At 43.4% G+C, this 15,000-nt stretch overlaps 1 protein-coding gene across 2 annotated transcripts in view; it reads left to right on the top strand.

Annotated features, from left to right (window-relative positions):
- LOC122809322 (RNA-binding protein 10-like) overlaps positions 1–15,000 on the top strand; it is a 1,914,178-nt gene that overhangs the window by 171,491 nt on the left and 1,727,687 nt on the right. For both annotated transcript variants that reach the window (XM_044080723.1, XM_044080722.1), the window contains exon 4: positions 8,791–8,965. In XM_044080723.1, coding sequence (XP_043936658.1) covers positions 8,791–8,965 — 175 coding nt within the window. The remainder of the gene's footprint in view (positions 1–8,790; positions 8,966–15,000) is intronic.

Genomic DNA, 15,000 nt, shown 5'->3' with positions numbered 1-15,000 from the left:
CCTAAACGGATGGCCAGACCTGCCCTCAAATCAGTGGACAGAGGCCCAGAAACAAGTTCTGTCCCTCATGAACATGGGGGCTATTCAACCAGTACCAGAAGAGGAAAAGGGGCAAGGTTTCTATTCAAGACTTCCTGGTACCCAGAAGACAAGTCATGGTGTCCAGTTCTGAACCTATCTACTCTAAACACATTTCTGGACATTTCTGGACATTTCTAAATTCAAGATGCTGACTCTTCAACAGTTACTTCCAATGCTAGGCAAAGATGCCTGGTTGGTAACTCTAGACTTAGGAGGCTTACCTGCATATCCCAATCAGGGAATCTTGCAGAAGATACATCCGCTTCAAAGCAGGCTACTTGCATCACCAGTTCCCTGCACTGCCCTTTGGCTTATCTTCTGAGCCCAGGGTCTTCACAAAGTGCCTGGCTCCAGTAGTTGCATTTTGCAGGCAAAGAAATATTCAAATATATCCATACCTGGACAATTGTCTAATTCAGGCAGAAAACAAGGACATTCTTCTAAAGCATCTGGCGTTTGTAAAAAGGGTTCTAACTTGTCTAGGGTACACCATAAACAAAAAGAAATCACAATTGTTACCCTCTCAAAAACTTACATTCCTAGGTGCAAGCTTGAATACAACTGGCCAGATGACTTACCTTATGCCAGAAAAGTAAATTCATTTGGTAACTTACTTCAAACAGGTGGCCACAAAAACCTTGCTATCTGCAAGAGAAATTCTGCAAGCCTTGGGGTTCATGGCCTCCTGTATTCTTCTAATACCATATGCAAGACTACATATGAGGAAAATTCAGTGGTACTTAAAAAGTTTATGGAGTCAACGTTGTTACAGCCTGGAAACAATGATTCCTATTATACCTTGCCTGCAACTAGAGTTCCTATGGTGGGCAGAGGGCTGCCACCAAAACAAGGGACTGCCATTCACTCCACCCCCTGCCACCCTAACTACAGACGCATCAGACTATGCTTTGGGGGGGGGGGGTGTCATCTGGCTAGGAAGTTCTTTCAGGGCAAATGGATCCAAAATCAAATGCGCCTTCATATCAGTTCAGAAAGAGATGCTTGCTGTACAGAATGCATGGACAGCCTTCATGGCCTAACTTCATCCAGGACAATTAATGATAGACAACACCACAGTTATGTGGTACATAAACAAGCAGGGGAGTACCCACCCCTACCCCTTTTGCAGACTAGCCATGGCATTGTGGAACACGGCCTTGACCTACCAAATACAACTACAATCTCAATTCCTGCCAGGAAAGCTGAATACTCTGGCAGACGAGCTAAGCAGAAATCTCATGGACCCACACGAATGGAAACTGGAACCACATTTTTTCAACATGTTGACACAGAAATGGGGGAGTCCAGACACATCTTTTTGCCTCACCCCAGAACTGTCAGTTGGACAAATTCTGCACAAGAACTCATCACAAAAATGCCTGGAAAGTGGATGCTCTATCATTCAGCTGGAAAAACCTATCAGTCTATGCTTTTCCCCTTCTGCCTCTGCTCTCCAAAGTTGTACTAAAAGTAAAACAGGACAAACCAAAAATGATTCTGATTGCTCCGGACTGGCCTCGCCAACACTGGTACCCACTCCTGCGCAATGTCACACCTTTCACCATGGCACCTGCCTCGGACACCTTTACTTACTGTTTCAGCAGAACAACCAAATTCTGCACACTCAGCCCCAAACTTTGAATCTTGCAGCGTGGCTAATCACCTAAATTCACCCTTAGCATCCCTCAGGAAACCTGTGACTGATGTCATTTTGGAGTCTAGAAGGCCTAGTACTAGAAAATCTTATTCCGACAAATGGAAAAGATTCTGTTCCTGGAACCAATCACAAGGAATAAGCACAGCAGTGCCCAGTATTCCTCAGATTTTACAATACTTAACTGAAATGCTTCACAAGGGCCTGTCCTTTTCTTCCATGAAAATCCATGCCTCTGCCATTTCAGCTCATTACAACACAGAACCTCCCCTTTTCTCTCACCATCTGCTAAAGCAGTCTCTCAGAGGGGCCAAAAACATAAGACCACCCAGGAGAGCTCCAACCTTTGCCTGGGACCTCAATTTTGTATTGGAAAAACTCGCTCTCCCTCCTTTCGAGTTAGTTGCTACTGCAGACTTAAAATTTCTCTCCTGTAAAATGGCTTTCCTTTTAGCAGTCACTTCAGCTAGAAGGATTTCTGAATTACAGGCTCTTATGGCAGTGGAGCCTTTCATTATTTTTCATGCGGACAGGGTGTCTCTCAGGACCAATCCATCCTTCATGCCTAAGGTGGTAACCAGTGTGGCTCTTAATCAGACAATTCATTTGCCAACCTTCTTTCCCAGTCCACAGAACAAGGAGCAGATTCTGCATCCATTGAATGTATACAGACAACTTAGATTTTATTTAAACAAGACAAAATCTCTAAGAAAATCTGAAGGAAAGGCTATTTCAAAGCAGACTATTTCCAAATGGATAAGCCATTGTATTAATTTCTGCTATATGCACCAAGGTAAAACTATCCCCAGGGCATCAGATCTCATTCCACCAGGGCTGAGTCTACTTATACAACCTTTCTCAGAGGTGTTACTAGCAGAGACATTCTAGAAACTGCTACCTGGAGCTCAGTCAATACGTTCACCAAACATTACCATTTACCTTTCTTCTCTAAATCCAGAGCTGGCTTTGCTATTGCCACTGCTATCCTGCAGGGCTTTATAGCTGGTCCTAATGCTGTATAAATCCCTCCTCCCAACCATAACTTTGGGAATCTACCCAGGTGTAATTACTGCAACAGTGAAACACGAAGCACATAGTACAGTTGTGTACACTTACCAGAAATGTAGATGTTAGTGTATTCACTGTTGCAGTCCTTGTTACCCTCCCTCCAGCCCCCTGTTTTTCTCTTACTATACCTCTCCTTTCTTTTACTATGCTTAAAAGCCTTTTTGGTGTATTTGCTTTTGTTTAGAGATGTATTTTTTGTGTTTTAAATTATATATATATATATTTTGCTCCCTATTTGGGGGGCACGTGACATCTGGGGCAAGAAAAGCTGATGTAATGGCGTCTGCTGTATGTTTTATACTCCTGATGACCTGACTTCCTGGAAGAAGGGAGAACAACCAACACAGGACCCAAGACTTGGTCAATCAGGCCGACTGAAGTGTACACAACTGTACTTTACCCTCCCTCCAGCCCCCTGACTTCTGTTGGCTCTACCTTTCCTTCTTGTTTGGTGTATTTGAGCTTTCTGGTGTATTAGCTTTTTGTTGGAGGTGTAACATAACATATAATTCTTCCCATTATGGAGGCACCTTAAATCTGGGACAAAAAAAAATGATTTTAATATGGCATCGACTGCATGTTTTATACTTCTGACAACCTGATGTCATGGAAGAAGAAAGAGTATCTGAAGCAGGAATCAGACTCTGGTATTCAGGCCAGCTGAGGGCTACCACCTGCAGGCAGATAACCCAAATGTAATGACTGCAACAATGAATACACTAACATCTTCATTTATGTTAAGTGTACACAACTGTACTTTCCTTTGATGGGCAGAAGTATGCAGCCATAACAAGGGACTGCTTTTCAGTCAACCCCTCACCACCCAAACCCTGACAACAGACGCAACAGTCTATGCATGAGAAGCTCACATGTCAGGCAGATGCATTCAGGGCCACTGGAGCCCAGCGCAGATTCTTCTGCACATCAATCAAAAAGAGATGCTAGCTGTAAAGAATGCTCTGACAGCTTTCAAATACCTAATCCTTCCAGGACAACTGCTTATATAAACAGAACACCACAGTTATGTGGTACATAAACAAGCAGGGAGGAACCCATTCTTACCCACTGTGCAGGTTAGCCATGGCCCTGTGGAACACATCTTTGAGCAACCAAGTGCATCTACAAGCTCAATTCCTGTCAGTCCAACAGAATTCACTGGCAGACGACTTAAGCAGAAATTTCCTAGACCCACGAGTGGAAATTGGAGCCCAACACCTTAAACCTCCTGATCCAGAGGTGGGCCTATTTGCATCCCCCAAGAACCACCAGTTAGTTGAGCAAATTCTGTACCAGGAGCCCTCACAGCATGGCCTGGAAGGTGGATGCCCTATCCTTTCAGTGGGGAAAATCTCTCAGTTTATGCCTTTCTCCCTCTGCTCCTGCTCTCAAAAGTACTACTCAAGGTAAAACAGGACAGGCCACGGGCAATTCTTATTGCCCCAGACTGGCCACGCCAGCACTGGTACTCACTCTTGTGCAGTCTGACTACAGTGCCACCGTGGCACCTTCACCTGACTCCTACCCTACTGTCCCAGCAGGAGGGACAGATTTTGCATCCACAATTGCAATCCCTAAACCTTGCAGCCTGGCTTATCCCTTGAATACACCACCAGCAACCCTCAGCAAACAGGTGCTGGGCATCATTCTTGAAGAGCGAAGGCCTAGTACTAGGAAATCCTCTGCTGAAAAGTGGAAAAGGTACTGTGCTTGCTATCAGTCCCTAGGGAAGGACACAGCAGTGCCCTCCTTACCTCTAATCCTGGATTACCTTGGCAGAACTACTACACAGAGGCCTATCCTTCTCTATTAAGATTCATGCCTCTGCCTTCTCAGCCCATTATAATACTGAGCAACCTCTATATTCTCATCCTCTTAATCAAACCGTTCTTCAGAGGGGCTAATGATTTAAGGCCCCCTAAGAGAGCTCCCACCCCTGCCTGGGACCTTAACTTTGTTCTGGAAATGCTCACTCTTCCCCCTTTTGAACCTGCAGCTTCAGCAGAGTTAAAATTCCTCTTTTGGAAAACGGCCTTGCTTTTAGCCTTAACTTCAGCTAGAAGAGTGTCTGAGTTACAGGCACTGATGACTGTGGAACCTTTTATTATTTTCCATGCTGACAGGGTTTCCTTCTGGACTAACACATCCTTTATGCCTAAGGTGGTGTCCAGTGTGGCTGTAAACCAATCCAACCATTTGCCAACCTTCTTCCCTAATCCTCAAAATAAAGGGGAAATGATCCTGCACTCCTTGGACATGCACGGACAGCTTAGGTTCTACCTTGACACGACTAAACCTTTAAGAAAATCTGACCAGCTGCTAGTCAGCTTTTCTACGGGGGCTGAGGGTAAGGCCATTTCAAAGCAAACTATTTCCAAATGGATAGCACACTGCATCCATTTCTCCTACAAGCACCATGGGAAACCTGTCCCACAGACCACATTCCACTAGGGCTACTTCCACCTCTACAGCATTTCTCAGGGGAGTCCCTACAAGGGACATTTTGGAGGCTGCAGCCTGGAGCTCTGTTCACTCCTTCACCAAGCATTACTTGCCAATCTTCTTAATCCAGGGCTGGATTTGCTACAGCAGTCTTGCAAGGCCTACTAGCCAGTCCTAACATTTCATGACTGCTTCCACCCTTCCTCAGCTTTGGGAATCAACCCGAGTGTGATGACTGCAACAGTGAAACATGAAGAACATAGTACAGTTGTTTACACTTACCATAATTGTAGATGTTCAAGTGTATTCACTGTTGCAGTCCTGGTTTCCTTCCCTCCAGCCCCCTGACTTTATCTTTCTACCTCTCCTCTCTCTGACCATTCCTAATGGCATTGGTATTTACTTTTTACTGGTGGTGTTCCCCACCATATACTAGCTTCCTGTTTGGGGGCTCCTGATATTTGTGGCAAGAAAAACGGATGTAATGGCATCTGCTGCCTGTTTTATACCCCTGACGATCTGCCATCATGGAAGAAGTGACAGCAGCCGACGCAGACATCCAAAGACTCTGGTATTCGGGCTGACTGAGGGCTACCTGCAGGCAGATAACCCAAGTGTGAGGACTGCAATAGTGAATACACTCTAACTTCTACATTTATGTAAGTGTACACAACTGTACTTTCTTATCCGTTTTGACTGGGAGTCCAGCTTGTTTATTCTTTCGATGGCTTCCTGGTTGGGTAGTAGTTTTGCTGCCTCCTTCTCTTCTGCAGCTCTGGAGCCATTCCTCTCAACTATACAGATTCTCGCAGAAGGTTCCATTCAATTTAATGGTAAGTCATGATTGAATAATTTGAGTGGCGCAGACTTTTGAATTTCATGCTTCAAATCTTAAAGAAAATTTCATGGTAAGCAGAGCTTTGTTATTCTGTCAACCTTCTGAGCTTCTAAGAACACTTTTTTATTTATGGCTTGTCAGTGTGATTTCGGCACAGCAGCCTTATGTTATGATTGACGGTCAACAAAAGGCCCGGAATTCAGACCTGCATGATTCTGTCCTGGACAAAAATCACAAATGGCTCTTTTAGAAGTGCAACCCCCTCTTGAAAACTGAACAAGAAAGGAAATCAGTGGAACCAGTATACAGGTCCTTTGCATCCCCCCCTCCCGATCCCAAGCTCCTGACACCACCTTCAGATCCCATGTTTCCCTTGGATCTGACAGGCTTTGTGTTTGCTTTCTTTGGCTCCTATTGACTGGAGTTTTGTTTTTTCTTTTAGACAAACATGTAGTCTACTTCGGATCTGACACCTCCTCAACTCCCCTCCCACCAACCCCCACCCTTGAATCTCCTAGGAGAATGAGTAATTTTAGGACCTTTGTCCTTTTTACTGAGTAGATGATATAGCCTTCTCCAAGTATATATTGTAACCTTTTGTATGCTATAAGTCAGCAAACAAGATGAAGTAGTAAAGGTTGGTGGATTGTGGGTAAGGGAGAAGCTTGAGAGCTCTTGGCTGCCATAAGCTTTACCGATGGCAGAGTTGGCTCTGAGGGATCCAAACCCATTAGTTGAGGAAGAGTGAAAATGGACAACACATTTGGAACGTTATAGTGAGTACATGATTTCTTTTTTTAATCATCTCACCTTGAGCTTGCTAATGGTTTGGGCAGGTGGATGGTGCCCTGAACTTTGGAACCTGGTTGGCTGTTATCCTTTGCAGGATGTAATGTGTATAGCTTAGGCTACTGCAGCAGTGATCATTCGAACATTTGCTTTTCTTTAAGTTTACTTATACTGCTATACTTTTTTCAGTATATTTCAAAACTTCTGTATATGTTTAGAGGTTCATAGGGAAGTTCAAGGCTAGCTGCTTTTGTGTGCCATTTTAAGCCTAGCCGCTTTAATTTGGTGCTTGAATTAATTTATCTCGTTTGTTAGATTGGCATTATCCGTCTCATGGTAGATAGTTATGTTTGCATTAGTGAGTAACTGGGGTCCCTCTCATGGATACGTTGAGTGGAACCCATGTGTGCTATAAATCATTGAGGAACTACCTTTGTTCATTATTAGCACAGGGGCAGTCCTGGGTAAATTTTCTTTAAACACATTTATAGATCTGGGTTGCTCGACAGCCACAGCATGGATGAACCTTGTTTTATATCAGTAAGGAGTCTGTTCAAGAACATTTGTATCCTTTGCGAAATATACCTGCCTCTCCCAACCATTGCTCTTTTTGCAGATGAGGTTTATATCCCTAGACCAAGTATTTCTGATGCCATTTGACTTGATGTGCAGTAAGTCCTTAAGTATTGGGTTGGAGGGTGCCATATATGCTAGATACAGTCACCTCTTATAAAGTCTGTAAGATAGAGTAAAATGACAGGACTTAAATTTTTCTTGTAGGATATATTGTTTAGACACTGTATCCTTTTTGTAAGGCCTCTCTGGATGTTCCAGTTGCATGTGTATGGACTAGTAAGTGTCCAAGGGGAGGCATTGTTATACTCTGGCCTAATAAGGGCTGAGTAAAAGGGAGCAAGGGTATCTTTAGATTGAGTCAGTCCCTTTGTTTATAAGCTGTGTAACATATAAGAGCTTCCTTATACCAGTGGACACAGACACATTGGTCAAAAGTTAGTGCCTTTTCCACACAAATTCCTATATCCCAGACAACTGGGTCATCTCCTAGGTTGTATTGTCAGTGTGGTAGTTCCAAGAAGTAGAGGACTTTTCAAAGGTTCAGCAGTGTGTTTTTTTTGGTATTTAGTTTTAGTCCATGATTTTGTCACCAAGTATTTGCAAAAACCTTCCTGAGGAAATGGTCATGTCTTAGGTTTTTAGAAAGCGTGCTTACACCACCCTAGTTCTCATAACCACCAATAATGGACTGAATGCATTTGTGTCTTTTTGTTTGACATCTTGCCAGACAGTGGAACTAGGCCCACTTGCCCTGAATGAGGCTGTCTTCTGAGAAAAATTACTGTTGGGAGAGGATGTACCTATTTGTGGTAGCCGTCATAGGAGGTCCTTTTTGTAGAAGAGTTAATGCAGAGAGCCTTTTTTAACTTACTTTTGCTGTAGAAAAACTTGTTCCATCTGGGGATCTCTAGTATTGAACAAAGGTTTGAATTGTGTAGGTGTGTACTACTCATTTTATGAATGTAGATTACACTTCTTATGTTCCTGACATGTATGAGAGAGATTATACATTGTGAAATAAAAGCAAGGATTGAATGAAGTAGCTTTAGACTGCCAAGTATAAAACTATTGCATTATGCTGTGCTCTGTTGAATGAGAGACTGTATTTTGATTGATAATTTTTTTGATGTATATTTTCATATTTATTGAATGAAAAACATGCAGTATAGCCAAAGGTCAGTAATTTAGGGTATTGCTACTTGTGTGAACTTTTAAAGTTCTAGTGTACCACTCTGCATAAATGTCTTAAAACATTGCACATCTTAAAGATAACGGACTGTAGTTTTATGAATTTAAAAAAATGTAAAGTAATTTAAGACCTGGTTTGTCAATTTTAATTTAATAGCAATGTTAGAGGAGAGAGGATGGGTCGTTATGATCGTTACAGGGAAGATGGGCGGGAAGGTCACAGTCGCAGAGACCATGATTTCCGAGATGTAGACTACAGGGATTATGTTCGTGAGTATTCCAGAGGGGATCGTCATCATGAATACAACCTGTCTGATTATGACCAGTCTGAGGTGAGTTTAAGAAATGTAACTGCCATTTTTGTATTCTCAGCATTTGAATTAGGGGTTGCATTACTGTGAACCTTGTTAAAAAGGGTTAAAACCACATTAATTTGCAAGATGATCTTCATGTTTCACTGTTGCAGTCATTAAATTTGGCTACTTTGCTGGCAGGTTGCCCTCAGGCGGCCTGATTAACAAAGTCTTGGGTCCTGCGTCGGTTGCTGTCACTTCCTCCATAACATCAGGTCGTCAGGGGTATAAAATATGCAGCCGACGCCATTACATCAGTCTTTCTTGCCATGCGGTAGCAGAAGCAGTTCGCAAGTGCTGGTCAGTCGACTCCTGAAATTTTTGTTTTCGAGTTTCAGAACTGAAGTCTTCAACTTAAAGCTAAGTACCCCGTTGTGGAAATCTTTTTTTGCTCCTTACCGATGTTAATAAAAGTTAATGATTGCATTACTTGTGGAAAGCAAATACCTCAAAGATTTTCATTCGTCTTGTATTCCTTGCCTAGGTCCTGACCAAGATGTACCTTGCTGTCGGTTTTGTGCTTTATTTAATCAGCACACTGTCCTTCGTCTGTATATTTTTGCCTCTAAATATTTCGGTTCTCTGTTTAATTATCCCGAAATGTCTGTTAGCCATCCGACTACCAGGATTCCGAAAAAATGCAAAGATAAAGACGGGCTGCCGAGGTCCAAAACTGCAGACGACGCTTCTCCTAAGCCAGTCACCAGTTCGCCGGTACTCTGTGAGGTGCTTTCGCAGCCCCTGATATCCGCTACTTCTGATTCGCAGAGACCCATTCAGAGTCCGGTATGCCGTGAGGTACTTCAACTATGGAACCCGCGGATGTTTCCACCTTTGATGGGTCCGGAGCTGCTGTGCAGGCACCAGCTTTTGAGGGTGTATTCAGGCCTACAGACTTGCATATTAAATCAACACCGCCTCCATTATTAAGGCCTAAATCTCGATCCATGTCTAAAAAAACGATGCCCAGGCCATATGCTCAGGCCCCTATGCCTGAAAAACAAATGATAAAAATGGCTGAAGATCTAATTACTTTAATCTGGGGTAGTCAACCCCCCCCCCAAAAAGAGGCCTAGGGCTGAGCTTGATTTATGTAAACTTCTGATCAGGATTCTGTTTCTTCTGGCTCTTCTGATAACTTGAATTTGTCCATACCTATTTGAGGTTTCTGATGCAGAGGATTCCATTCCCTCTGAGGATTTTTCTTTTGGGGAAACTTTACATACTTTTAAGGGAGCATTTCCACTGGGAAAGCCAGGAGTTTTCTGATTCAAAAAAGAAGCTTAGGGATTTCCTTCTCCTTCCTCAGCATATGCCTTTGACTATACCTCTCCTGTACTAGACATGGTTGATGTGTTCCCGGAATCCATTTTGGCCCATGATTCCCTGCCTCCGGCTCTTAGTAAACCTGACAGATACTACAGGGTTCCTGAGTCCCACAAGTTTCTTTTCAAAAATCCTGTTGCAGATCCCCAGACTATTTCTCAGGGGCCCAAGGGCATTAAGGCTTCTACTGCAAAAAATCCTACCCCTTCTGATAGAAACTCCAGGGCGTTGGATAGATGGGGTAAAAGGGTTTATACTTCTGCAATTTCATGTGTTAAAATATCAACAGCATATTATTGGACCGTTTAAACAGAAAATTGTTGATTCCTAACTCTGTGGAAAATAAAGATTTACAGGATTTAATGCATTCTGCTGAACAAGTTGGAAAACATACTTTGCAATGTGGTTTTGTTTGTTTAGAGGCATCTTGTAGGGCTGCTGTTACTGGGTCTGTGCTTAGAAGGCATGCTTGGCTTAAGGAGCAATCTTTGCCTGATCATGTTAAAGCTAAATGGTTGGATGCTCCTTTAAATCAGGACCGCCTGTTTGGCAGCAAGGCTGAAGAAGTTCTTAAGATGGAAGATAAAGCTAAATCTATGCAAACTGTTAAAGATTTTTTTACAAGTGCAACCTCCAAGATTTAGTAGGCACTGGCCTACTAAGAATTGGTCCTTTCCAGTCCCTTCCAGGCCCTCTCAAGCCAAACCCAGGCACAGCAAAAAACCCAGGTTTCAGTCCCAGGGGACTCTCAGAACTAAGCAGTGGGGGGCCTCCACTTCCAAATCTGGAAGTAACAAAGGCACCCCCCCCCATGGTAAATAGTCTCAGTGACTTCCTTTTAAAGTTCCCAAGTACTTATCTTTTGACCGCCCCTTTGGGGGGGAAAGATTGCTCTTCATGCAAAGAACTTGGGAATTCATAACCCAGGGCAAATGCATTTTAAATAGTGTCGCAGGGATACAGATTCAATTTCCACACGTTGCCAACACCAAACGGGTGGCCAGACCTGCCCCCAAATCAGTGGGCAGAGGCTCAAAAACAAGTACTTACCCTCTTAAGCATGGGGGCTATTCAACTGGTACCAGAAGAGGAAAAGGGACAAGGTTTTTACTCCAGGCTTTTTCTGGTACCCAGAAAAGACAAATCATGACATCCAATCCTGGACCTGTCTACTCTAAACATCTTACTGGAGATTCCAAAATTCAAGATGCTGACTCTTCGTCAAGTACTTCCTATGCTAGGCAAAGACGCTTGGTTGGCAACTCTAGATTTAAAAGAAGCATGCCTGCACATCCCAGTCAGGGAATCTTGCAGAAGATACCTCGCTTCAAAGCAGACTACTTGCATTATCAATTCTCTGCACTGCCCGTTGGCTTGTCTACTGCACCCAGGGTATTCACAAAGTGCCTGGCTCCAGTTATTGCATATTGCAGGCAAAGAAATATTCAAATACATCCATACCTTGTCTAATTCAGGCAGAAAACCAGGGCATACTTTTAAATCATCTGGCGTTTGTAAAAAGGATTCTAACTTGTCTGGGGTACACCATAAACGAAAATAAATCACAACTGGTACCCTGTCAACAAATTACATTCCTGGGTGCAAGCTTGAATACAACTGCCCAGATGGCTTTCTTCATGCCAGAGAAGCAAATTCATTTGGTAACTTTAAACAAGTGGCCACAAAAACCCTGCTATCTGCAAGACAAGTACTGCAGGCCATGGGGTTCATGTCCTCCTGCATTCTTCTAATTCCATATGCAAGACTGCATATGAGGAAACTACAGTGGTATCTAAAAAGTCTATCGAGTCAACATTATCACAGCCTGGAAACAATGATTCCTATCATACCTTGCCTACGCCTGGAGTTCCTGTGGTGGGCAGAGGCCTGCCACCAAAACAAGGGACTGCCATTCACACTACCCCCTGCCACCCAAACCGTAACTACAGATTAATCAGACTATGCATGAGGGAGTTATCTGGCAGGGAAGTGCATTCAGGGCAAATGGACCCCAAATCAAATGCACCTACATGTCAATCATAAGGAAATGTTAGCTGTACAGAATGCTCTGACAGCCTTCAATTTCTACATTCTTCCAGGATAACTAATGGTAAAGACTGACAACACCATGGTTATGTGGTACATAAACAAGCAGTGGGGTACACATTCCTACCCTCTCTGCAGACTAGCCATGGCATTGTGGAACACAGCCTTGAGCTGCCAAGTGCACCTACAACCTCAATTCCTACCAGGAAAATTGAATACACTGGCAGACTGACTAAGCAGAAACCTCATGGACTCACACGAGTGGAAACTGGAACCAAGGATTTTCAACATTGACAAGCAAATGGGGAGCTCGGACATGGATCTATTTGCCCCCCCCCAGAACTACCAGTTGGACAAGTTTTTGCACAAGGACTCCCCCCAAACAAGTCTGGAAAGTGGATACTGTGTCCTTCAGCTGGAAAAACCTGTCAGTCTATTCCCCCCCACTGCCTCTGCTCTGAAAAGTTCTACTAAAAGTCAAACAGGACAAACCAAGGATGATCTTGATTGCTCCAGACTGGCAGCGCCAACACTGGTACCGCCTCCTGTGCAGTGTCTCGCAGTGATCTCCATGACACCTACCTCAGACCCCTTACCTGCTGTCTCAGCAGGAGAACCAAGTTCTGCACCCTTAGCTTCCAGCATTGAACCTTGCAGCCTGACTAATCGCTTAAATTCACCCTTATCCCTCAGCAAACCTGTGATGGATGTCATCTTGGAGGCAAGGAGACCTAGTACTAGAAAATCTGACAAATGGAAAAATTCTGTGCCTGGAACCAATCTCTAGGGATGAGCACAGCAGTGCCCAATTTACCTCAGATTTTGCAATACTTAACTGAGATGCTTCATTAAGGGCCTGTCTTTTTCCTCCATTAAACTCCATGCCTCCACTATTTCTGCTCATTATAACACAGAACCTTCTCTCTTCTCTCATCTTCTGCTCAAGCAGTATCTCAGAGGGGCAAAAAACTTGAGACCACCCAGGAGAGCACCAACCCCTGCCTAGGACCTTAACTTTGTTTTGGAGAAACTCACTCTACCTCCTTTCGAGCCAGCTCCTACTCCAGACTTAAAATTTCTTTCTTGGAAAACAGCCTTCCTTTTAGCTTTCACTTCAGTGAGAAGGATATCTGAATTGCAAGCCCTTATGCAGTGGAGCCCTTCATCATCTTTAATGCGGACAGGGTATCTCAGGACCAATCCATCCTTCATGCCCAAGGTGGTTTACAGTGTGGCTCTTAATCAGTCCATTCATTTGCCAACTTTTTCCAATCCACAGAACAAAGGGGAACGGATACTGCATTCCTTGCATGTGCACAGACAATTTAGATTCTACTTGGACAAGACTAAACCTCGAAGAAAATCTGAACAACTGCTGGTAGCATTTGCTGCAGGGGCAGAGGGGAAGGCTATTTCAAAACAAACCATTTCTAAATGGATAAGCCATTGCATTCATTTCTGCTATAAGCACCATAAAAAACCTATCCCGCGGTGGATCAGATCTCACTCCACCAGGGCTGCAGCTACTTCTGCAGCCTTTCTCAGAGGTGTGCATACCCGGACATACTAGAAGCTGCTACCTGGAGCTCTGTACATACTTTCACCAAGCATTATCATTTACCAATTTACTCTAAATCCAGAGCTGGCTTTGCCACTGCTATCTTGCAGGGCCTTATAGCTGGCCCTAATGCTGTATAAACTCCTCCCAACCATAGCTTTGGGAATCTACCCAAATGTAATGACTGCAACAGTGAAACGCGAAGAACATAGTACAGTTGTGTACACTTAACATAAATATACCTCGTGGTGTCCAGCAGAGTTCCTAGAGCAGCAGAGACCAGAAAAGACAAACTTTCCAGATTCTAAGTATTTTTTTCTGCATTTTCGACTTTTTAAGCCTTTCGATTGCTATTTCTGCCTGTTTTATTCTGCTATTACCTGTTTTTGCTGTTTTTAATAGCTTGAATTGTTTGTTGCACTTGCTTGTTTAAGTTTTGCTTAAAAGTTAAACAGGCTAATACACTCAAGTGTACTAGCTTTTGATAGCATTTAGTCGAAAAACACAGCATTTATTGTATTTTCTGCCTATCTGAAAAAAACTTGAAAAAAAACAAAAAAATACTCTTGTTTTCCATACTTTCCTACTAGTTTGTTCCAGTGATCAGATTTGCTGATCCCTGGGCTTTGTCTTGGTTCCTGTGTTTCTCCATTTTCCTTGTTTGGTCAAGGGTAGTTTCTTTACTCACTAGTGGGAGTAGGGAGTACTGAGCTGCCTGTTTGTCCTCAGAGGAGTGGTTTAAGGCAGTAACTTGTAGTTTATTGGCCATTTTGGGTAATTTCCTGTCTTTTCCAGCCCCCTGCTATAAAGCACGCTTTAGCGTGGAGTTGTCACTTGCACACTAGGGCAGCTCCGGTTAAGCAGGTTTAAACTATTCGGGCTACCTAAAGTCCACTCTTCAAATTTTCCCTTAAAACTACCTTCCTCGAACCATACTACTGATCTAATCAGCGTATCCTATAACTAAAAAGATCATCTCTACTTGACTCCAAGTAGACTATTCTCTATCTGTTAAACCTAGCACTTGCTCCTACAGTACTTATTACCTTGATACGGCACTCTTATAGATAGCACCCCAAAAGGG

Source organism: Protopterus annectens, chromosome 8.part0, assembly GCF_019279795.1.
Source record: "Protopterus annectens isolate FY-2018-M chromosome 8.part0, PAN1.0, whole genome shotgun sequence".
NCBI classification, from domain to species: Eukaryota; Metazoa; Chordata; order Ceratodontiformes; family Protopteridae; genus Protopterus; species Protopterus annectens.
The sequence above is the reverse complement of the archived record's forward strand: the minus strand, read 5'-3'. Positions and strand labels throughout refer to the sequence as shown.